Here is a 25432-nt window from a genome sequence, read left to right as displayed (position 1 = left end):
CAAAACTTCGACAGCGCTTCTCCCTATAGATGCTGCCTGGCCTGCTGCGTTCCACCAGCATTTTGTGTGTTTGTGTTATATGGGAATAAACTATCTTCTTTGATACCAGGCAATTTGTTTTATGGCCTGAGGGGGATGTTGTTAACAGGGCAAACAGGATGGAAGTTCTAAAGATCAAATGTGAGAACGAGGTAAGGATGAAGTTAGCAGAGGAATGTAATGTTATGAATGGAGCGACCTTTTGTAAAAGAAACAGTACTTTGAAACAGAAGATGAGAGCTATATTTCCAGGCAAAACGTGGCTGCAGTTACATCTTCCCTTGCAATTAAAATGATAAATTCATTAATGCTGTGATCCGCTCCGTATTTGTTGTAGTTTGTATCTGCATATTGGAAGACCTAGCTGACAGAATTTGGAGGTTCCACCGAGACGCTTGTCCAAGTGCGAGAGAGACTCAGGAAATTCCGAGGACAGAACAGCCGAGGGAAAATTAAAGTGTTTTTTTAAACCCTTCGCAGTTCGACTTCGGTTTTGTCTCTTTTTCGCCCTATACACTGCGATCAACGCTATGATAATGGGTAGATCAGTTTCTCACGTCACGATTCCGACACGGTGGTGTGACGACAGAAACTTTGAAAGAGATCGATCTAGCGTCTGGGACGCGTGAAAATTTTCTGAGGTAATGTGAAAAAAGATTAGTAAACTATCCAATAACTAAAAGACGTCAGGAACACCGGGCGCCCGAACTAAATGCTGAAATTTACTAAACCCTTCTGGACGATGTAGTGAAAACTGGTAAGCTGTTAGAATTTTGGTAAACGTAAATGTAACAAAGTAAAATACGGGATATGCGTCTCCCTGATCCTGAACAGGAAATCAGTACATGAAAAGAAAAAAAAGTAACACTGGAAAGACTGCAGAGTGTTTAAGACAGATACAAAAGCTGCAGGGCCAACTTGCTACACAGAAAGGAATAATATCTTTCGGAATCTGAAAGAGGGGAAGAGGATTAATATGGATTGGACCGATGCAGCAGATAAGGTGTCCAGATATGGTTATGACGAGGATCCTCTCTCCCCACCCATGTTACTATCGGAGAGGGAGGGGCCGGGACAGGCAATAAAAACCAATAAAAAAAACAACATACCCCATTCCCCTCATTCAGGGTACAGCAGCTAAAGGGATTTTGTTAAGGATATCGGGACATATGAGTCCAAGGAGGATTCTAGACTCCAGAGAGTTGCTCCAGGTGATTAGTTACCAGTGAGTAATACAAAGCTTTGAGGCAATCTGTATTTTAGCGTGTAAATTGCAAACGGAAGACGGCAATGAGTTTCCCCAGGACCCTTTACTCTAATGCAGCAGGTGGATCACCCCCTGTCGACTTCCCCAAGCAAGGAAGCCCGCGAGCAGGACTCCCTCCACCTTTTACATAAACTAGCTAAGGAAGATCTTGAAGTTTCAAAGCAGAAACTCCAGATCGTGTAGCCAGAAGTTACTTTTCTGGGACATACCCTACCCCAGGATAGAAAGTCATTGATAAAGATTCGGACAGAAGCATTACCCAAAGCCTCGCAGCCAAGGACTCGTGGGGAAACGAAGCATTCCCTGGGGTTGACGGGGTATTGCAGACACTGGGTTTTAGATTATGCCGCTATTGTTGAGCCCGTCCAGAAAATATCTTCCCAGTCAACCAGATCCACTATACCCGAGAAGCGGAGGAAGCATTTGAACGTAATGGTTTCTGCCCCAGCTTTAAGCCTCCCTGACTGTAAGGAGTTTCACCTTTTGTTCACCATGGATGGTTCAGCTCATTTTGACTCGGAATTACAGAGAAAGACGAAGGCCGGCTGTTTGTTTCAGAGCTCAGACCCCACAGCCAGAGGTTTATCGGATTGTCCTCCAGCAGCAGCCTCTTGCTGTCACCACGGTTCGGATACGGCCCAAGTGCAGAGTGAGAGAAACTAAGCAGGTCGATAGTTCACAGACTTAAAAAAAAGCTGTTACGCTAGGCCAAACAGACCCGTTAACTAAAACTCTCAAAGGAAAACGAAGCCTACACTGCGGCTGAAAAGAACATCTAAACATTAAACGAATACCAAGCAACACACACCAAATGCTGGTGGAACACAGCAGTCCAGGCAGCATCTATAGGGAGAAGCACTGTCGACGTTTCGGGCCGAGACCCTTCGTCAGGACTAACTGAAAGGAAAGGTAATAAGAGACTTGAAAGTGGGAGGGGGAGGGGGAGAACCGAAATGATGGGAGAAGACGGGGGGAGGGATGAAGCTAAGAGCTGGAAAGGTGATTGGCAAAAGGGATACAGAGCTGGAGAAGGGAAAGGATCATGGGACGGGAAATCTAGGGAGAAAGAGGGAGGGGAGCACCAAAGGGAGATGGAGAGCAGGCAAAGAGTGATTGTGAGAGGGACAGAGAGAGAGAAATATAAATAAATCAGGGATGGGGTAAGAAGGGGAGGAGGGGCATTAACGGAAGTTATTCATCTTGACAGTGGAGGAGGCCATGGATAGACATATCAGAATGGGAATGGGATGTGGAATTAAAATGTGTGGCCACTGGGAGATCCCGCTTTCTCTGGCGGACCGAGCGTAGGTGTTCAGTGAAACGGTCTCCCAGTCTGTGTCAGGTCTCACCAATATATAAAAGCCCACACCGGGAGCACCGGACGCAGTATACCACACCAGCCAACTCACAGGTGCAGTGTCGCCTCACCTGGGGCCCTGAATGGTGGTGAGGGAGGAAGTGTAAGGGCAGGTGTAGATCTTGTTCCGCTTACAAGGATATTAAACGAATACCGCGGTCTTCAGAGTCAGTTGATCTGAAAGTCCAATAGATCAGGGAAGGCCGAATACAAAACAGCAACAAAGCGTTGCTGTGCTCTGTCCAAGTCGCGACGATCACTACGATGACAAGAATGGAGTTAAACAGTATCACGGTTAAATAATAATGACCTGACACGTGCAAATTCACAAGCGCAGTTACCGTACCTCCTGCGCTGCCGAATCCGTGGTTGTGACAGCTGTTTTGCACATGCTGACCCGCCTGGCCAGCTGCGTACGAAATCGAGTTATCAATGATCCCGAGTGTTGAGTTACTCGCTGTGCAACTCTTATGGGCGCTCTTCCCCACGACCCTCCACATGGAACAATAGCATTCCGTGTGCACCTTACTGATTCTCCTGTTGTTAATGCCGGTTTAATGGTCTTCCGTGACGATTCGGCTTTAGTAACGGTATGGGGAAAGCTGGATTGTAAACAGCACAATGAGGCTTCACTCCGAGGAAACGGATTGCGCCGCAGGCAAATTGGACCCAGGTACCGTGGATTGCCGGCTGAGTTCACAAATTCACACATGCGGGAAAGAGGGGAATGATTAATTAATTAAACTAAACTTGGCATGGCCCTGGAGTATTCGGAACAAATCTGTAGACAATTTATGAGATGTGAGATATACCTTCAAAATCCGGGAAAAATGCCTAATTAACTGGTTCATACCCTGTCGTCAGATGACCTATTTTTACACTTTATCGAATCATGTTAATGTAAATGGTGTAAGTATGTCATTATTGATGTGTTCTCACCATGGTGAAGCATTTCCTTGTGGAGCGAATAGAGCAGTCACAGTAGCGAAATATTTGTTAAGGAAAATAATCCCGTGATTTGGGATTAGTACCTATTGTAGGCAACGCTTTACAGGTGAATCAATTTCCATTCTCAGTCAGAGACCCTGCCTAGTGCAAAGGACGAACGGAACAATTTTAGGGGGAGGATGGGGATATAGTTCGGTAAAAGGTGTTTTAGAGGATGCTACATACAAAACAGCGCTAACCTCAGAGTTGTCCTTGGGGAAGGCCTATGGGAACTGATACGGCGCAGGTACTAATTAATGTGACACCAGCAAAGGAAAATTTAGCAAATGAAACTGCATGTGCTTTCGATCAAACCCAACAAAGCAATATCTAAATTGTAGACAGAATTGGTGGCGGTTTGCAGAGCAGCACTGAAAAACCAAATGGTTTTCGACTTTATTTTATCCAAGAAAGGAGGCGTGTGCTCTGATTGGGCAAGAATGTTCAGGTTACATGCCAAACGAATTCTTTATGAATTTGTAACTTGAAAAACGCAACGTAACGAAGTGGATCTACAAAAGCCCATGGGTGAGCAAACTTACAAATGTTTGTGTGTACAATAATAAATGCATTAATAATGTGATCCACTGATTTGTTGTAGACCCAGCTGAACAGTACACGCCAGTAGTGTTAAGAAATTACAAGGGTAAAAACACTCCGATGGGATCTGTAGCCAGAATGACGGCTACAAATTACAACGGGAGATGGAAAGGGCATGTAAAAAGGACAGTGTGGTGATCATCGTGGAGGATTTTAATAAGCAGGTCGATTGGGAAAATCCTGTTAGTGCTGGATCCCAAGAGAGGCAATTTGTAGAAGGCCCCCGAGATGGCTTTTTAGTGCAGCGCATGCTTGAGCCCACCAGGGCAACGGCGGTTCTGTCCAGCCATCTTCAACAGGACCCTACCTCCAAACACATCTTTACTACCGCACCACTCCCCCTTCCCCCATTTTCCACAGGGACTGTGCCCACCACGATTCCATTATCAATTCATTCCTCTCCACTAATCTCCCTCCTGCCATTTACCCCCTGAAAGCAGAGGAAGTGCTACGCTTGCCTATTTACTTCCTTCCAAGGTCCCAAACAGTCCGTTCAGGTGAGGCACAACTTCGCCAGCAAGTCTCTTGGGGTCGTCTATGGTCTCCCGTGCCCCCAATGCAACCTCCTGTACATTAGTGAGACCCGACATAGATTGGGGGACTGTTTTGTCAAGCTCCGTTCGCAGCAATTTTCCCAGCGGCCAACCATTTTAATTCCAATCTCCATCCCATGCCGACATGTAGTTCCATGGCCTGGTCTACTGCCACAATGAAATCAACACCTCATATTCTGTCTAGGTAGCCTCCAAATTGATAGCATGAATATTGGTTTCTTCAACTTTCGGTAATTCCCCCCCCCCCCATCCCCTTCCCTCTTCTTCCATTTTCCACTCTGGCTCCCCTCTCACCCATCTACCACCTGATGGTGACCCCACCACCCTTCACTTTCTCCCATGATCTACTCTCCTATTAAGATTCCTTCTCCAGTCCCTTAGCTTTTGAACCTGTGATCTACTAACTAGCTTCTTACTTCATCACCCCTCCCTCACCCACCTGGCCTCATCTGTCACCTTACTCCTTCCCCTCCCCCTCCTTCTTATTCTGGCTTCACATCTCTTCCTTTCCAGTCCTGATTAAGGGTCTTGGCCCACACTGTTAACTGTTCATTCAGTTCCATAGATACTACCTGACCTGCTGAATTCCTCCAGCATTTTGAATGTGTTATTCTGGATTTCCAGCATCTGCAGAATTTTTGTTTGTAATTTAAAACTTTTTAAAATTAAAACACAGATCTTTTAGCATCAAAATGTATAAACTTGTTCATGCTGATTTAGTACAAATCTTTTTTGTGCTAAGAAGCACAATTACATGAAATGAAATATTTTGTTTAGAAATTGATATTTCAGGTCAAAGATCCATCAACCAATAACATTGAATTAAACTTATCCTAGGTTCTTAATAGAAATGGCTACTGAGCCAGTTTCAAGACTGAGGAAAATTTCAATAAATTGGAAAATAACAATCGTAACTCCTGAATGCAAAACCGGAAGGAGACAAACAGGAAAATACAAGCTTGTTAGCTTAACAGTATGTCAGAGAAATTGTTAGGGGGCAGAGTCAACAGTTCTGTTAAAACAAAAAACGTTTGATTAGTCTTGCATTAGTAAAGTAGATCCATTGTACAGAGATACCCAGAATGTACTTGAGATGGTGCCACTTAAAATAATATTCTGGAAAATAATATAGGAGGTAGCATTAATGAGAAAGATTATTGGCTGTCAAGCAGAGCAGACAAAAATGGGTCTCTTTATCGTAGACAAGGTGGTACAGTGTGCCACAGGGATCATCTTAGGCTCTCTATTTATACAAATTATTCTTCTAATGAGGCATGTGTGTCAAATTGCTGTTGATGGCAAGATAATGAAGGTCAGTTTTGAGATCAACATTGTGGCTATGAAGGAAAATAGATTGATCGATAGATGTCCAGAAAGTCTGGCAAATGGAGTATTTTGAGGGGAAAATGTGATTTAAAAAAAATCTATACTAAAGAGAACCAAGTAGTCTTATTATTTACTGGTGAGGGACTCTGGCAATCAGAGATGCAGGTGCCCTAGTGCATGATTTACAAATTATTGGAGTTGAGCTGTAGCACAAGATTAGGAAAGCTGAAAATGCTATTGTTACAAATGTGCCAAAGGTGCCAAAGGCTCTGAGGGGCCAAAGGGTGCAGGGTAGCCCCCTCCTTTTTGAGAATCGCAAGATCACTATTGAGTCAGTTCAGGAGACCCAGGAAATGAGAGGAAGACATGCAGAATCCACTAAGAGTTTGGAATGTGTCCTGGCCTCTGAAAGGCGGAACCATTGATATTGGCTATTGTCTCTTGGAGACGGAATTGTGTATTGAATCCTGTACGATGCATTGAAGCCCCCAGGCAATGAACTGAGGGGGGGGGGGTGGTTGGTGGAGGGATTGCATCACCCCAACCTGATTGACATCTGAGACCCTGTGAGTCAGGATAAAAGAGGGTCTGTGGGAACAGCCCCTCAGACACACCAGAAGAAATGCTAGCGATCCTGTAATAGCGAAAGCCGGTGGGAAGGCCACGTGCGTCCATTTCCATTTGCCACAGAATCAGTGGGCCTTTACCACGGAAGAATGGTTTTTTAGCTAACAACGGGGAAATCAACTCCCAACGACTCTCGAAGGATTGACATCATAAAAGGAATGGGCAAGTTTTAACCAGTCTTTCTCTCCAACCAACAAGCTGCAGCTTGAATGAACTAAAGTGACTTTTATATTTCCATCGGACAATACATTATCCCCTAGACAACGATAGAGCTATTCCTTATCGATTATTATTATACCCGTGCTTTTAGATTTAGTATTGACGACGTATATTATCTGTATGTTTGCATTGATATTATTTTTGTTTATTTTTATCAATAAATTCTGTTAAAAATAGTACCATCAGACTTCAATGGACCTCTCTATCTTTGCTGGTAAGTGACCCAGTTATGGGGTACGTAACAATTGGGGTTCTCGTCTCAGGATTTGACACCAAATTGGGAGGCCAGTGAATCGGGCTTGTAAGTCCAAACTTGGATCTGGTTACGCGGGTAGCCAGACAGGAAACCAGCAAAGATGGACGTGGATGAATTTATAGAAAACCCGACTCTGGAGGCGCTAGAGGCGGCCACCAAATCAGACTTGATAAATTTGGCGAAGGGACTAAACCTCGCAGAGGTGAGGTTGTCCATGAAAAAGCAGGAGGTGTGAAGGGCAATAACTCAGTATTATATTAGGAAGAATGTTTTTGCAGCTGAGGTATTGGAAAATATCCCTGAAAAGGTACCAGCTAGTGGGACGGCTCAGTTAGAGTTGGAGAAATTAAGGTTGGAACATGCAATTAAGTTAAAGCAGCTGGAAGCAGCTGAGAAGGAGAATGAAAGGGAGAGAGAAAAGGAGAGGGAGGCAGAGAAACAGAGGAAACATGACTTGGAGATGGAGAAGTTAAGGCAAGAGCAACGAGTTCAGGGGTCAGACCGAGAGGAGTGGTTTAATCTTAGTCGGGAGTTGAGGTTAGTACCTCTGTTCGAGGAGATGGATGTTGATAGTTATTTCTTGCGTTTTGAAAACGCCACCAGTGGGTGGCGTTGCTACAAAGTGTGTTAAAAGGGAAGGCACAGCGGGCATATACGACGTTGTCCATGGAGGAGGAAGAGGAGGAGAGTTATGACAAAGTAAAGGCAGCCATTCTCCGGAGTTATGAGTTAGTACCTGAAGCGTATAGACAAAAGTTCAGAAATTTAAAGAAAGGGTGGAATCAGACTGAGTTTGCCTATGAGAAGGGTGTTCTCTTCGACCGTTGGTGCACAGCAGAGATAGTGGAAGAGGATTTTTGGCATCTCAGGGAGTTAATTCTGATTGAGGAATTTAAAGGTTGTGTTTCGGAGGATATCCGGATGTATTTGAATGAGAAGCCGAATAAGTCCATCTCAGAATTTGCTAGGTTCCCAGATGAATATGCCCTAACCCACAAGTCAAAGTTTTCTTCGAATAAAAGTTCCCAGAGAGACCGTGGAAACGATTGAGAAAGCCCGCCGGCTGAGGCAGAGGTCCCGCCGGGAGCTAGTGGTAAGATTGAGGGGGAGAGGGCAGACGGCCAGAAATTTCCGGGCTTGACCTGTTTTAATTGTGGAAAGGGGGGGGGGCATATTGCATCTAGGTGCTTTGCTCCGAGGAAAGAGACAGGAAAAGGGAAAGCAGCGGTCCCTATCAGATGTGCTGTGGTAATCAGTAAATCGACAAGAAATCCCCAGGTGGACAGAGTACGAGAAGGGTCTGAGACTTGTATGACAAACGGAACCGTGTCTATGAGGGAGGGAGACACACCAGTTCCAGTACGGATCTGGAGAGATATGGGGGCTGAACTATCATTGATCAGCAGTAAGGTACTAGATTTTGGTCGCAAGACGGGAATGGTAGCTGTGAAAGGAATAGGAAAAGGGATGGAAATGGTACCCTTGCATAGGATCATTATGGATTGTGAGCTGGTGTCTGGACCAGTTGAAATAGGGGTGCGATCAGAATTCCCGAGAACTGACGCGGACGTCCTTCCTGGTAACGATTTAGGCGGTGGTAAGGTTTGGTCAGCAATGACGCTGACAAGCCAGCCGGTGAATGATGCAGCACCCCCCCTAGATTCCAAGATCTATCCCGCATGCGCGATCACTCGCAGCATGTCGAGAAAGGCAGCTGAGAAAGGGAGCAGTTTAAATCCAGCCAGTTCCAATTTGGCCCAGACGTTTCTACTGACCCTGTACCACGAGGGTTTAGAGGGTGGTAAAACGAAGAGTAGTAAAGTGAAAGAGAGTAAGGGAGAGGAGGTAGACCTGCTCTTAGCGAGGAGAAAAGTTCTAGAGGCAGAAGATAAAGATGAGAAACAGATAGAGCTGTTAAGAGGTCCAGAGTTGGACATGGATGATCTGTCTGGTTTGGTAGAACTGTTTGAAGAAGTTGAAAATTCTAAAGGTGTTCCCGATAATGAAATGAGGGCAGCCCTAGCTGAAAAGAGTGCCCTTACCTTGAAGAAGTCTGCTGGGTTGGCAGATGAGGTTGTTTCAGCCTGCGGGGTTGAATTTACTCCGGAAGGGAGTTGCCCAGAGAGTAGCTGGGATAATCAGGGGAGTTTAGAATTTGGACCGGGTACGGGTATTGAAAGCCTGGAAGAGGCAAATGTCCCGTTTGAGTGTGTCCAAGATGTGGATGCACGTGGTACTGAACCTAGTAACGGAGCTCAGAAAAAGTCTGAGGTATTTGATTCAGTTGAAAAGGAATGCAGTCCTTGTGGGTCAGATAGAATTGATTCAGGGAAGAAAGGGTTAACCTTGGTAATAGTGGGAAGTGAGAGTTCCCAGGTGTTTTGTGCTCGAAGGTGTGTTAAAAGTTAATGCGGAGATCAAAAGTGGGGAAATTAATATTATTATTGAAGGAAACGGGAAATATGTAGTTCCCAAATTGAATGAAGAAAATTTAAAGGCTGGATTGATATCAAAGGCAGCCACCAGGCTACAGAGACAATGGTGTGATACCACAAAGCCTGTGGATTACTTACAGATTGAGTTGGAAGGTGACGGGGGCCCCACACGCTATTGTTATTCCAGAGTGTGGTGTGAAAAGGCAGAATTTGAAATGCTGTTTGAACAAAGAGTTCGAACTGAAAACTAATAGTCTGAAGGGTCCTGAAGAGAAAACTAGCAACTTGCGTAAAATTAAAGAATTGGGTGGAAATTCAGAAGATGGTCTAAGTTTCGGACACATTGTTGATAAAATAACTCTTATGGAAGGAGCAGAGGAAAACCTATTTCGCCAGGGGGCCCAAGCTCCCCACGTGGGAATTAACCGGAAAACAGGCGAGGGTTAATGGGGACGCCATTTTTGAATAGCAAAAGCCGGTTTTACGGGATTTCGACAAAGCATGTGAGTAATAAAGACAACCCCATGGAAGCCTGCCTGTTAAGTTTGAAAGCAACATAAAGATTAGTATTTGCATGAACTTTTGTAGTATACACGTAAGCTAAGATCACAACTCTTTAGTTTTTGTTTGCTGAAGGAAAGAAATAAAAATAGGTGGTTATTAAACTGAAGTCTAATGCTACAAGACTTTAGTAAGGTACAAGATGTTAAGATATTAAAGGAAGTGACACTGTAATCGTTAACTGTTTAAATGCTGAATTGAATGTATAACTATATTACTCTGTAAAAAAAAAAAGACTTTTGTATTGTGTTAGATTCTAAAATCCTGTAAGACTCTGTACTACTTCGTTTTCACTGCTGGTGAAAACGCTTTGAAGAAAGGGGGTGTTACGAATGTGCCACAGCTCTGAGGGGCCGAAGGGTGCAGGGTAGCCCCCTCCTTTTTGAGAATTGCAAGATCACTATTGAGTCAGTTCAGGAGACCCAGGAAATGAGAGGAAGACATGCAGAATCCACAAAGAGTTTGGAATGTGTCCTGGCCTCTGAAAGGCGGAACCATTGATACTGGCTATTGTCTCTTGGAGACGGAATTGTGTATTGAATCCTGTACGATGCATTGAAGCCCCCAGGCAATGAACCGGGGGGGGGAGGGGTTGGTGGAGGGATTGCATCATCCCAACCTGATTGACATCTGAGACCCTGTGAGTCAGGATAAAAGAGGGTCTGTGGGAACAGCCCCTCAGACGCACCAGAAGAAACGCTAGCGATCCCGTAAAAGCGAAAGCCGGTGGGAAGGCCACGTGTGTTCATTTCCATTTGCCCCGGAATTGGGCCAGAACGGAGTACAGTAGACATGATATTTGCCATGAGGCAAGTCCAGGAGAAGTGTGTCCAGCGGAACAAGCCTCTTAACTCTGTCTTCATTGACATGACAAAGGCATTTGATACTTTAAACAGGGAGGCTCTCTGGATCATCCTGGGACGTTACAGATGCCTGAGGAAATTCGTGAAGATGATTCAGCTGCTCCAGGACGGAATGACAGGACAGCCCCTTTGCAGTGGTGAAACGTCAGCTGCATTTGCCATTTCCAATGGGGTGAAGCAGGGCTGTGTACTAGCCCCAGTCCTGTTCAGTCTGTTCTTCACTTGCATGTTGTCACATGCTGTCCAAGGTCTGAAGGAGGGAGTGTACATCAGGTACGACTGGACATCTCTCTCTTTGACCTTCGCCGATTGAACGCACGGACGAAGTGCCTCCATACAGTCATTCAAGAAACCCTCTTTGCTGATGACTGTGCGCTCCTGGCGCACAAAGACAGTGATCTATAGTTGATGCTGAACAAATTCTCAGATGCTGCTATGCCCTTTGGCCTCACTATCAGCCGAACAAGACTGAAGTACTTCACCAGTCCGTGCCAAACACCAACCCCATAGAACCAAAAATCACTGTTGACGATACCCCGCTGACAAATGTAAACAGCTTCCAATACTTAGGAAGCATCATCTTAGGTGATGGGTCTTTGGACAAAGAAATTGACTCCAGAATCAGCAAGACCTCCGTGTTCACAGATGAACTGTATGTCAGTGTGTCTTCTTCGAATCCGAAGGGCTACCACACTGAAATGTATTAAAAGCATCTTGGAGAAGCTTTACTAGATTAATCCCTGGATTGGGCAGGTTATCTTATGAGAAAAGGTTGCACAGGCCAGGCTTGTATCTGCTGGAGATAAAAAAAGGTGAATAGGGTCTTGACAGGATGAATGTGGAATCCAGATTTCCTCTTGTCGGAGAATCCAGGATTTGGTGTCACTGTTTAAAAATAAGGGTGCTCATTTAAGACAGAGCTGAAACACATATTCTTCTGAGAGCCCCAAAAGTCTTTTAAAAGCAGAGGATGAAAGGTTACTATGGGCAGAAATGAATTGAAAGGGAAGTTACAATCAGATGAGCCATAATCTCATTAATTGCTGGAGAAGGATTGAGTGGCCATGTGATCTATGATTCACATGTTTATCAATAAACAATAGGGTCTTTTAAGAGCCTCTTAGGTACATGGAGCTTAGAAAAATAGAGGGCTAAGCAGTAGGGAAATTCCAGGCAGTTTCTTGAGTAGATTACATGGTTAGCATAACACTGTGGGCCGAAGGGCCTGTAATGTGTCACAGATTTCTATGTTACATGTTCAGTTATTTTGAAAGGCATGGGAGAAAGGTACTTGCATTTATATATGAATAGCCTACAGCTTTTAATAAGCAATAAAAAAAATTAGGACACCTCATTAACAAGAATGGAAGTGTGGTTTTCTGTATATAAATGTTATTTATATCCTGCGCTTATAATGCATTTTAGTTGAACTTCGATATAAAAGCATTGCTGTGAATGTTGGTTATGTCAAATAGTGAAATTATGACTGTAGATATTTAGAATGGAAGCCCTACCGTTAATTCAGCAGTTGCTATGTTTGGCCAGTAGATGATCGTATGGCCTAGACCAAGGGTTCTTCTACAAAGTTTATCTACTGCCTATTGGCAAGAAACACAATATGTTTAATGGTCTTCTGCAGGATGTACGATGAGTTGCACTTTTACTGATAAATATCAGGGTAACTAACTGGACAGCAGGCTGGAAGACAGAGATGGAAATCAGCTGCAATTCCAGGGCACCAAGTGGTCAGGTACTCCAGTGGCCAGCTCCTCAGGGACGTCACAGACTTCAAAATTTCTGCAGAGAGGAAATATTCTGCTCTGCAATTGTCTGTCTCAGTCCTCCTAAGTAACAGTAAAAATCAGATCACAGACCTTTGTATATCATAGGATGTTGCTTTATGTAGATTCACTGGCTCTTGCCTAATATAGGAGACACCTGCCCCACCAGGAAGTCTTGTCAAAGATGGCTCTGGAGTGAGTCAAGTGCAAGTAGCGCTGGTCAAAATTATTTCTTAGATGCTTTGCACTTAAAACCCAAGAATCTCTGCAGTCATGGTTTACTTCAGTTCCATTGTCAATGCACTCAATGGCTTTTCTCAAAACAAATATAGTTTCCTGTATGAAGCAAGGCAGTTTAGCAACCAGCTTGGAGCAGTCACTGCTATCTCTTAGCTTGGGTAGTCAGTGAGTGGGCTAACTTTGCCAAGTTCTTAATGAGACTCTCTCGTTTCTGCAAGGCTAACTTTTCTTCTTCAAGATGTTGCAGCTTTTGGTGTATTTCTGTGGGGAAGGGAAAAGATACATAGGTGAAATCTGTGTCCATACAACATCTTCCACATTCAAAAAAGTACTTTTAACTCTGATTAGATTAAAAAAAGATGTCAGCTAATTTACGTACAGAAATATTCCACAGAAATGGCTGTACAAAATGTTTTAATATCTTGTTTAAGATACAAACACTAGCTTAATGTTTCTCTGCAATTGGTGTTACCTGATGTGCTGAGTGTTCTCAGCACTCTCTGTTTCAAGTTCAGAGTTCAAGCGGTTGGTCCTTACCAGATTTAAAATCTGACATGATGTCTTGAAGCGAATTCAGAGTCAGAAGTATTGCCCATGCAATCTCGTAGTCTGAAAAGTGTAAATAAGTAAATATAAACAAACAGCAACTAACGTTTCAAAGAAAGAAAGGGAAAAGTTAGCAACCTAGAATGTTAACCATTTCTTCCCTTGCAGTTGTTATTTAACCTGACTTGGAGTATATTGTTTTTATTGAAAGTACAATTGTGTAAACTTCCTGACTCTTTAAGTAATTTTTCTGTTCAAGTTAAGTTCAAAATCAATCAGTAAACTTGAGAATTGTCTGATTCACATATAGAGGCCACCTGGCTCCTCATTGCCACTTTCCTGCATGGGCTTGTTACCATTGATTACTAACAATCTTAACTACATTCTTTCAAATTTCTTGCTCTGTGGCTGCCTGTGAGCAGACAAATCTCAGGGTTGTATAATTTATCCATTCTTTGATAACAAATCTACTTTGAATAAATGTGATCTGTGACTGAGCCTCCACTGCTTTTGGAGGAAAAACTCCCAAGATTTACTGCCCTTGGGGTTGTTATCTCTGTTCTGAATGGCTAATCCCTTATCTTGACTCCCACCCAAACATGCCCAAGTGGAGGAAATGTGCTTCACCAAATGCGGGCACATTCAGTTCAAATTAAGCAAACTATTGTCCTAGATTAACTGAAATCTGCAGGGGCACATAGAGAGATAGCTTAATGTGTCTAGCTTTCAATTAATATGTTTGTGTATTTTTGGGGAATACTTGCGGCACTGCAGTTTCTGTCAAACCGAGATTTACACAGAGGACATGGTTTGTCAGACATCATAGCAAACAAGTAAAACAAATTTCTAACAAGATACTTGTGGCTCTTGAACCAAAGGGGATATCTTCACTTGCCCCTTCATTGGAATGTTCCCACAACCTATGGGCTCACCCTTCATCTCAAGTTCTTGATATTTATTGCTTATTTACTATTATTGTTTCTTCTTTTGCATTTGAACAGTTTGTTATCTTCTGAACTCTGGCTGAATGCCCCAGTTGGGCGGTCTATAGTTATTATTCTGTAGATTTATTGAATATGCCCGCAAGAAAATTAATCTTGTATATGATGGCTTCCACGTACTTGGATAATAAAATTTATTTTGAACTTTATAATAACTTACTTACAACTTGCTATTTCCTATTTTTCATTATCTACTCTGAATCTCCACCATTTTTCCCATTAGCTTCATCCCCTTACGCCCCTACATTATGAGGAGTGATTTCCTCACTCTTGATTTTCGAAGGGATTCCAATCTTCCTTCTTCCCATAAGGAGCGTGCTCTTTCCCTAGATCAGATTTCTCATTGCATCTATTTGCACACCTCCAGTCTCCAGCTCTTTGCTGGCAGCTGGACTGATATTAGCAAAGTTCATTTTTCTACACACTGACTGAATTCCATTTTCATCTTGAAGCACTCAGTTCTCTGATGCAAATCTAATATTGTCACTAAACCCACAAATAATAGTGGTGGTGAAATAACCCTCCATTTTGCCAAAGTTGAAACTGAAATCACTCCAGTCCCCAACACCCTGATCAATAAATCACATTACCCCGACTTTATTTCCTCAGTGGTTTGATCAGGGCAACACTGCACAAGCGCCTAGACATCAGCCAGTGAGAACAGCGAGGGGAGTTTGAAAGGAGACACCTTATAGAGCGGGTGTTGCAGGAGTGGGCAAAGTAGTAGATGGAGACAGAGCAGGAAGACATTGGCGGTAACAGGTGGAGGCGAGGTAGGTTGCCTGCGTAGAATATAATCAAGACGTATGTGTGTGAGGCTGGTGTTCTGTGCTTGGAGTCAGATGTGGGAGGTCCTGGAGACTCCCAGCCTCCCAGACAGCCATATCTGCACCCGGTGTGTCGAGCTGCAGCTCCTTAGGGACTGAGTTAGGGAACTGGGAATACAGCTCGATGACCTTTGTCTGGTCAGGGAAAGTGAGGAGGTGATAGAGAGGAGCTATAGGCAGGTAGTCACACCGGGGCCTGGGGAGATATATAAGTGGGTAACAGTCAGGAGAGAGATGAGCAGGAGTCAGAGGCTATAGAGTACCCCTGTGGCTGTACATCTTGACAATAAATACTCCTGTTTGAGTACTGTTGGGGGAAGCAACAGTGGCTGCACATCTAGCAGAGTCTGACCCTGTGGCTCAGAAGTGTAGGGAAAGGAAAAATGCAGCAGTGATAGGGGACTCTATAGTTAGGGGGTCAGACAGGTGATTTTGCGGATGCAGGAAAGAAACTCGGTTGGTAGTTTGCCTCCCAGGTGCCAGGATTTGGGATGTTTCAGATCGCACCATGATATTCTGAAGTGGGAAGGAGAACAGCCAGAGGTTGTGGTACATTTTGGTACCAACGACGTAGGCAGGAAAAGGAGAGAGGTCCTGAAGACAGACTACAGGGAGTTAGGAAGGAAGCTGAGAAGCAGGACCACAAAGGTAGTAATCTTGGGATTACTGCCTGTGCCACGTGACAGTGAGTATAGGAATAGAGTGAGGTGAAGGGTAAATACATGGCTGAGGGATCGGAGCAGGGGGCAGGGTTTCAGATTTCTGGATCATTGGGACCTCTTTTGGGGCAGGAGTGACCTGTACAAGGACTTGATTCCCAGGGGGACTAATATCCTGGCAAGAAGGTTTGCTAAGGCTTTTGGGGAGAGTTTAAACTAGGACTGCTTGGGGGTGGGAACCAAACTGAAGAGACTGGAGAAGAGGAGGTTTGCTCACAAAAAGAGAAAGCTTGGAGACAGTGTGAGAGGGAGGATAGGCAGATGATGGAGAAAGGACGCACACAGACAGATGGTTTGAGATGTGTCTATTTTAATGCAAGGAGTATTATGAACAAAGTGGATGAGCTTAGAGCGTGGATCAGCACTTGTAGCTATGATGTTGTAGCCATTACAGAGACTTGGATGGCTCAGCGGTAGGAATGGTTACTTCGAGTGCTAGGCTTTAGATGTTTCAGAAAGGACAGGGAGGGAGGCAAAAGAGGTGGGGGCATGGCACTATTGATTGGAGGTAGTGTCACGGCCATAGAAAACGAGGAAGACATGGAGGGATTGTCTACGGAGTCTCTGTGGGTGGAAGTGAGGAACAGGAAGGGGTCAATAACTCTAGGGAGACAGATCCTGGAAAGGTGTAATAATAACAGAGTTGTCATGATGGGAGATTTTAATTTCCCAAGTATCGACTGGCATGTCCCTAGAGTGAGGAGTTTAGATGGGGTGGAGTTTAGGTGTGTTAGGTGTGTCCAAGAAGGTTTCTTGACACAATATGTAGATAAACCTACAAGAGGAGAGGCTGTGCTTGATCTGGTATTGGGAAACGAACCTGGTCTGGTGTCAGCTCTCTCAGTGGGAGAGCATTTTGGAGATAGTGATCACAATTCTATCTCCTTTACCATAGCATTGGAGAAGACTAGGAACAGACAAGTTAGGAAAGTGTTTAATTGGAGTAAGGGAAAATATGAGGCTATCAGGTAGGAACTTGGAAGCATAAATTGGAAACAGATATTCTCAGGGAAATGTATGGAAGAAATGTGGCAAATGTTCAGGGGATATTTGTGTGGAGTTCTGCATGGGTACGTTCCAATGAGACAGGGAAAGGATGGTCGGGTACAGGAACTGTGGTGTACAAAGGCTGTTGTAAATCTAGTCAAGAAGAAGAACTTATGAAAGGTTCAAAAAGTTAGGTAATGATAGACAGCAGGAAGGAGCTCCAGAAAGAAATTGGGAGAGCCAGCAGGGGCCATAAGAAGGCCTTGGCGGTCAGGATTAAGGAAAACCCCAAGGCATTCTATAAGTATGTGAAGAGCAAGAAGATGAGGTGTGAGAGAATAGGACCAGTCAAGTGTGACAGTGGAAAAGTGTGTATGGAACTGGGGGAGATAGCAGAGGTACTTGATAAGTAATTTGCTTCAGTATTCACTACGGAAAAGGATCTTGGCAATTGTAGGGATGACTTACAGCAGACTGAAAAGTCTGAGCATGTAGATATTAAGAAAGAGGAAGTGCAGGAGCTTTTGGAAAGCATCAATTGAATTGAATTTTGGTTTATTGTCATTTAGAAACCACAAATGCAAAGCAGTTAAAAAATGAAACAATGTTCCTCCAGAATGATATGACAAAAGCACATGACAAAACAGACTACACCAGAAAATCCACATAACATTTGGCAATCCTCAAATCCAGAGTCCGGAGAGGCAGCTGCATATTAATATCACACTACCATCTTAGCACATTCCCCGGAAAGGAGCTCCAAACCCACCAGACAAAACAAGACTACCCAGACACACCAAGTCAGGAGACCAACTCTACCACCCAACAAACCAAAAACTAAAGCTACAAAACCTACACAAAACCACATAGTTACAACAGTGCAAACAATACCTAAACTGATAAAAAACAAACCATGGGCACTGTAAAAATAGTCCAAAGATGTTAAAAGACTATAGGTTCAAAAGAAACCACCACACAGTTTCCACAAGTCCTCAGGATCCCGATAGACTCATTATCCCACGCAGGCGGCAGAAGGGAATACCCCCACTATGGACTTGCACGGCACCATCAGACCCAGCCTCACAGATGCAGCACACAGTGAAAGCGCCCCGACCGCAGCGGATTCCGAGTCCATTGAACCTCCGACCATCCCCTCTGGCACAGCCTCTCTGAGCACCACCCTCTGCCGAGCAGACTACGACATCCCCACCACCGGCCACTGGCAATACGACCCCAAGGACTGGGGGCCTGTTCTTCTCAGCAGAGACCCGGACCGCACAACAGCAGCAGCAATGAAGAAAGCATTCCTGGAGATTTCCAGATGTTCCTCCCTGCTCCCACGTTTGTTTTTCATCAGATTAGGATTCTGCACGGCACCCCGCTTGACAAATAACAGATATCAACTCCAGAGAGGCTGCTGCAAACTGCGTCGCACCGCCATCTTGAAGTTTGAGGTCTGTTCTGCCCTCCACTTTGTTGGATCAAGTTGGATAAGTCACCAAGACCGGAAGAGATGTACCCCAGGCTTCTGTGGGAGTCCAGGGAGGAGATTGTTGAGCCTCTGGCAATGATCTTTGCATCATCAATGAAGACGGGAGCGATTCCAGAGGATTACAGGGTTGTGGATGTTGTTCCATTATTCAAGAAAGGGAGTAGAGATAGCCCAGGAAATTATAGACCAGTGAGTCTTACTTCAGTGGTTGGTAAGTTGATGGAGAAGATCCTGAGAGGCAGGATTTATGAACATTTGGAGAGGTATCATATGATTAGGAGTAGTCAGCATAGCTTTGTCAAGGGCAGGTTGTGCCTATGAGCCTGATTGAATTTTTTGAGGATGTGACTAAACACATTGATGAAGGTAGAGCAGTAGATGTAGTGTATATGGATTTCAGCAAGGTATTTGATAAGGTACCCCATGCAAGGCTTATTGAGAAAGTAAGGAGGCATGAGATCCAAGGGGCCATTGCTTTGTGGATCCAGAAATGGCTTGCTCACAGAAGGCAAAGAGTTGTTGTAGACGGATCATATTCTGCATGGAGGTTGGTGACCAGTGTTGTGCCTCAGGGATCTGTTCTGGGACCCCTGCTCTTCAAGGGTTTTATAAATGACCTGGATGAAGAAGTGGAGGGATGGGTTAATAAATTTGCTGATGACAGCTGAGAAGTGGCAGATGGAGTTCAACCCAGATAAGTGTAAGGTGGTTCATTCTGGTAGGTCAAATATGATGGCAGAATATAGTATTAATGGTAAGACTCTTGGCAGTGTGGAGGATCAGAGGGATCTTGGGGGTCTGAGTCCATAGGACACTCAAAGCAGCTGTGCAGGTTGACTTTGTGGTTAAGAAGGCATACAGTGCATTAGCCTTCATCAATTGTAAGCTTGAGTTTAAGAGCCGAGAGTTAATGTTGCAGCTATATAGGACCCTGGTCAGACCCCACTTGGAGTACTGTGCTCAGTTCTGGTCACCTCACTAAATGAACTGAAAGTAAGCATGCAGGTGCAGCAGGCAGTGAAGAAAGCTAATGGCATGTTGGCCTTCATAACAAGGGGAGTTGAGTATAGGAGCAAAGAGGTCCTTCTGCAGTTGTACAGGGCCCTGGTGAGACCACACCTGGAGTATTGTGTTAGTTTTGGTCTCCAAATTTGAGGAAGGACATTCTTGCTATTGAGGGAGTGCAGTGTAGGTTCACAAGGTTAATTCCCAGGATAGCGGGACTGTCATATGTTGAAAGATTGGAGCAACTGGGCTTGTATATACTGGAATTTAGAAGGATGAGAGGGGATCTGATTGAAACATATAAGATTGTGTTGTCTTTATGACAGTTATTTAGTTTATAATATTTTCACTTAGTAATTCATTTGTTAGTATTTTCTAGTTAGAATTAGAAGTGTTTAAAGTATATTCATTGCCTGTAAAATATATTGGCATGCGATGACGTCACATCCGGTTTCGCCACGTCTTGTGGGAAAATACCGGTTTGAGACCAACGCAAGGGTGGGGGCTCACTACAAGGCAGACCCGAGCAGAAGTTGTTTTGCAAGCATTAGAAATCACAGTGAGAGCAACGCTGTAAGTTTATAGATAATCGATATATTGAACTAAGATGTTAACGCCGATCCTGTTAAAAGTAATGACAGTCGATAATGTTTATGTTTTCGTTAGTTAAAGAGTTGCGGATAGTTTGCATTGAAGTGTATTTAAAGTAGTCAATGGCGTAGGTAAACTCTGCCTGTATACTGCACCTTAATGTAATGTAGTTATAGTCACTTTTACAAGTATTTACAATGGAAATGTGATGTTAAGAAATGAACAAATACTGTATCAATCTTGTATCGTTTTATCAACAGTTTTCACCATATGTTAATGTGAAGAGTGAACAGTAAATGGTTAATCTTACTGCGACCTGGTTTTCATCGACTGTGGTTTATCTCGGCGTTTAATTCGGCGTTATCAGTTACACCCGAAGGAGAACGTTACAGTGAAAAAGCGGCATTATCAGGTGTTTCAAGTGCTGCAATGTCATCTCGATCCGGCATCAAGTTGATGCCGCCCAGCGACAAGGGCAGTAGAGCGACATCGTAAGTCCACCCATGCAAGAGCCAAGGCAGAAGCTGCCAGGATGCGACTGCGCTACGCCAGACAAGAAACAGATTTGAAAATGGAACAGGCTGCCAGAGAAGCTGAAATCCAGAAGGAAAAGGCTGCCAGAGAAATGGAAAAGGCCGCCAGAGAAATGGAAAAGGCCGCCAGAGAAATGGAAAAGGCCGCCAGAGAAATGGAAAAGGCCGCCAGAGAAATGGAAAAGGCCGCCAGAGAAATGGAAGCGGCCGCCAGAGAAGCCGAAACCCAGTTGGAAATGGCAAAGATATCGACAAAGTTGCAAGTGCTGCAGCTAGAAGGAGAAGAAGAAGCTGCCAAGGCGGAAGCAGAGTACATAGAAGAAGCTGAAGGAATGCATGATCTGGCCGAAGTAAGATCTACTTCAGAAAGGACCAGGTTGAAATGCACAATCGACTATGTCCGATCTCAAATAGACAGGCAGGCTCGTCCTTCCTCTCCATACGTATTCGATAACATCCCAAGCCATGAGGAACCTCAGAGAGGCTCGATTGCATCACATCCATACGAGGAAGACAACTTACCCTCGCAACTCCGTGATGAAGTCGAGAATGAAAGAGCTGACAACCAATACTTCTCGACACCAAACTTACAAGATTTGGTGAGAAGAGATGCAGGGGTCGAATTCAGGACGGCAAATTCCATAAGAAATGTACGCCCTCAGTCATATATGCGCCAACGTATTTCTCCAGCCCGCATGCCGCTTACAGTTGATCCCACGATGCAGTATTTAACACGACGGGATCTCGTCACTTCGGGACTGTACCGGTTTGATGATAAACCTGAAAATTACCGTGCATGGTACTCCACATTCACCAACGCTATCGACGGAGTCCAGCTCAGAGCAACCCAAGAGTTGGACCTTATGGCGAAATGGCTGGGAAAAGAAACACGCGAACAGGTGAGACGCATACGTTCAGTGTACATCAACAAACCCGAGCTAGCCTAAAGCAAAGCGTGAGAGAGACCTTGGGAGGGCTATGGGGCCCCCGAAATTATTGAAGCGGCGCTATATCGACGTCTGGAAAACTTTCCTAAGGTGTCAGCCAAAGATCACATTAAGTTAAGAGAATTCGGAGATTTACTCATGGAGATCCAAGGTGCCAAAGAAGATGGCTACTCAGCTGGTCTAATATACCTAGATACTCCATCCGGGATTAGACAGGTCGTGGACAAACTTCCATTTGGGCTGCAGGACAGGTGGCTGTCCGTTGCTTTAGAATACAAGGAAGACCACGATGATCGATTTCCTCCCTTTAAGCTCCTCAATAGGTTTGTGTGCAGGGAGGCGAAGAAGCGAAACGACCCTAGCCTCGCGGGTCCAGGAAGCAGTACGATTTACACCAAGCCAGGTAGATCCTCTTCGAATGTTTTCAACATTGATAAACCCGTCTCAGTGCTCAAGACTGAAGCCCTTACAACTAACAACGACCCTAGCAAGTATTGTCCATTGCATAACAAACCTCACCCCCTCAAAGGATGCAGAATGTTTAGGGAAAAACCCCTTGAAGAGAGGACGGCCCTTCTCAAGGAGAAAAGAATATGCTTTAGATGCTGTTCCTCAACCTCTCACCTCGCCAGAGAGTGTACGATCGCCGTAAAGTGTCCAGAATGTGATAGCACTGATCACGTTGGGGCCATGCATCCCGGCCTGTCACTGCAAACCGACAACGCTCCTTCACCCCTACAACAGGACGGCGGGGAGGGACAGGCTCACTCTAGGACAACAGTTGTCAGCACGAACTGTACAGGAGTTTGCGGTCAAGGTCAGTCAAGCCGTTCTTGTTCCAAGATCTGCCTCACTAAGGTGTACCCTAAAGGAGCCAAAGACAAGGCCATCAAAGCCTATGTGATTCTGGATGATCAGAGCAATCGCTCACTAGTCAGTTCAGAGTTCTTTAAATTGTTCAACATTGAGAGTGAGCAGTTCCGATACTACCTCAGAACTTGCTCAGGCAACATGGAAACCCAAGGAAGGAAGACAGAAGGCGTCTAGATCGAGTCCCTGGATGGTAAAGTCGTCATCTGTCTCCCTCCGCTCTTAGAGTGCAATGAAATCATGAATAACCGCACTGAGAACCCGACACCAAGTGCGGTGCTACACCAGCCACATCTCCACCACATCGCAAAACACATCCCAGAACTGGATCCAAAAGCAGAAATACTCCTGCTGTTAGGGAGAGACGTTCTCCGGGTGCACAAGGTTAGGCAGCAGGTCAATGGACCACACGACGCCCCCTTTGCGCAACGCCTGGATCTAGGCTGGGTGGTGATAGGAGGGGTGTGCCCTGACAAAGTACACAAACTGACGGTTAACACACTCAAGACCAATGTGCTAGAGAGTGGCCACCATTCAATTTTTCAACCCTGCACAAGTGTCCCGTGCGTTAAGGAAGCACAACAAGACGTTAACAAGCGTAAAGTAACTGACGAGACGCTGGGTCAGTCAGTTTTCGCTCAAACTGAGCATGGTAATAAACTTGCTCAATCAGCTCAAGATGCCATTTTCCTAAAAACAAAGGACACCAAGGTCTTCAGAGATGAAGCAAATAATGGGGTCGCCCCATTGCCTTTCAGAGAACCACGCCAGCGCTTGCCAAATAACAAAGAGCAGGCAGTCAAGCGGTTCACGTCCTTACAAAAAACCCGGAAAAGGAAACCTGAGATGCAGCAACGCACCCGATTGACCCACGAGGTACTGTGCACCCTAATGGCAGAGGTCACAGCCATTATAAACGCACGACCACTCCTACCTGTGTCTTCTGACTCAGAAAACCCCTTCATACTTTCACCATCAACACTCCTTACGCAGAAGGCAGGAGCTCCCCCTCCACCAGGAGACTTCTCAGACAAGGATTTGTACACAAAGCAATGGAGACAAGTCCAAGCTCTGGCAAATCGGTTCTGGTCTCGCTGGAGACAGGAATATCTACCTTTGTTGCAACAGAGACAAAAGTGGACAGAACCCCGCAGGAATCTTCAAGTTGGAGACTTAGTCCTGCTCAGGGACAAGCAAATCGCCCGCAACAGCTGGCCAATGGCCAGAATCACTGCTACATTCCCTAGTGGGGATGGACATGTCAGGAAGATCGAATTGAAGACCACCGACCAAGTCGATGTGAAAATTTACCAAAGGCCAGTTACAGAAGTTATTCTACTTCTACCTAATGACTGATTAAGAGTTTTGTACTCTGTTCATTGTGACCTTACGAAGGTCAGGCGGGGAGTGTGTTGTCTTTATGACAGTTATTTAGTTTATAATATTTTCGCTTAGTAATTCATTTGTTTGTATTTTCTAGTTAGAATTAGAAGTGTTTAAAGTATATTAATTGCCTGTAAAATATATCGGCATGCGATGACGTCACATCCGGTTTCGCCACGTCTTGTGGGAAAATACCGGTTTGAGATCGACGCAAGGGTGGGGGCTCACCATGAGGCAGACCTGAGCAGAAGTTGTTTTGCAAGCATTAGAAATCACAGTGAGAGCACGCTGTAAGTTAATAGATAATCGATAAATTGAACTAAGATGCTAACGCCGATCCTGTTAAAAGTAACGACGGTCGATAATGTTTATGTTTTTGTTAGTTAAAGAGTTGTGGATAGTTTGCATTGAAGTGTATTTAAAGTAGTCAATGGCATAGGTAAACTCTGCCTGTATACTGCACCTTAATGTAATGTAGTTATAGTCACTTTTACAAGTATTTACAATGGAAATGTGATGTTAAGAAATGAACAAATACTGTATCAATCTTGTATTGTTTTATCAACAGTTTTCACCATATGTTAATGTGAAGAGTGAACAGTAAATGGTTAATCTTACTGCGACCTGGTTTTCATTGACTGTGGTTTATCTCGGCGTTTAATTCGGCGTTATCAGTTACACCCGAAGGAGAACGTTACAAAGATTATTAAGGGATTGGACAGCCCAGAGACAGGAAACGTGTTCCTGATGTTGGGGGAGTCCAGAACCAGAGGCCACAGTTTAAGGATAAGGGGTAGGCCATTTAGAACGGAGTTGAGGAAAAACTTTTTAATCCAGAGAGTTGTGGATCTATGGAGTGCTCTGCCTCAGAAGGCAGTGGAGGCCAAGTCTCTGGATGCTTTCAAGAAAGGGTTAGATAGAGCTGTTAAAGATAGCAGAGTCAAGGGATATGGGGAGAAGACAGGAACGGGGTACTGATTGTGGATGATCAGCCATGATCACATTGAATGGTGGTGCTGGCTCAAAGGGCCGAATGGCCTACTCCTGCACCTATTGTCTATTGGAAGGATGTGGAAACTATGGAAATGGTGCAGAGGAGATTTACAAGAATGTTGCCTGGATTGGGGAGTATGTCTTATGAGAATAGGTTGAGTGAACTTGGCCTTTTCTCCTTGGAGCGACAGAGGATGAGAGGAGACCTGATAGAGGTGTATAAGATGATGAGAGGCATTGATCATGTGGATAATCAGAGGCTTTTTCCCAGGGCTTAAATGGCTAACATGAGAGAGCACAGTTTTAAGGTGCTTGGAAGTAGGGACAGAGGAGATGTTAGGGGTAAGTGCTGTTTTTTTTTTAAAATGCAGAGAGTGGTGAGTGCGCTGAATGGGCTGCCAGCAACAATGATGGAGGAAGATATGA

At 44.6% G+C, this 25432-nt stretch overlaps 2 protein-coding genes across 13 annotated transcripts in view; one reads left to right on the top strand and one right to left on the bottom strand.

Moving 5' to 3' along the window:
- phf11 (PHD finger protein 11) overlaps nucleotides 1-25432 on the bottom strand; it is a 375863-nt gene that overhangs the window by 7089 nt on the left and 343342 nt on the right. For 2 of the 10 annotated variants that reach the window (XM_059967902.1, XM_059967907.1), the window contains exons 15-17: nucleotides 13650-13721; nucleotides 3010-13373; nucleotides 2735-2922 (exon numbers count right to left, since the gene is read on the bottom strand). In XM_059967902.1, the coding sequence (XP_059823885.1) occupies nucleotides 13255-13373; nucleotides 13650-13721 (191 nt within the window). In that variant the 3' untranslated portion in view covers nucleotides 2735-2922; nucleotides 3010-13254. The other 8 variants (XM_059967903.1, XM_059967904.1, XM_059967905.1 and 5 more) reach the window with 8 other exon arrangements.
- Nucleotides 3-24618, top strand: LOC132393100 (uncharacterized). Of its 3 annotated transcripts, none has more exons than XM_059967914.1 (2): nucleotides 3-796; nucleotides 20541-24618. In XM_059967914.1, exon 2 carries the CDS (start codon nucleotides 22871-22873, stop codon nucleotides 23984-23986), a length of 1116 nt encoding a protein of 371 aa, XP_059823897.1. In that variant the 5' UTR covers nucleotides 3-796; nucleotides 20541-22870; the 3' UTR covers nucleotides 23987-24618. The 3 variants fall into 3 exon arrangements, with proteins under 3 accessions (XP_059823897.1, XP_059823896.1, XP_059823898.1); XM_059967913.1 differs by lacking the exon at nucleotides 3-796 and adding an exon at nucleotides 2104-2215 and having other exon boundaries at nucleotides 20541-24553; XM_059967915.1 differs by lacking the exon at nucleotides 3-796 and adding an exon at nucleotides 4053-4178 and having other exon boundaries at nucleotides 20541-24559.

This window comes from Hypanus sabinus, chromosome 4 (assembly GCF_030144855.1).
Source record: "Hypanus sabinus isolate sHypSab1 chromosome 4, sHypSab1.hap1, whole genome shotgun sequence".
NCBI classification, from domain to species: domain Eukaryota; kingdom Metazoa; phylum Chordata; class Chondrichthyes; order Myliobatiformes; family Dasyatidae; genus Hypanus; species Hypanus sabinus.
This window is presented reverse-complemented; position numbering and strand designations above follow the sequence as displayed.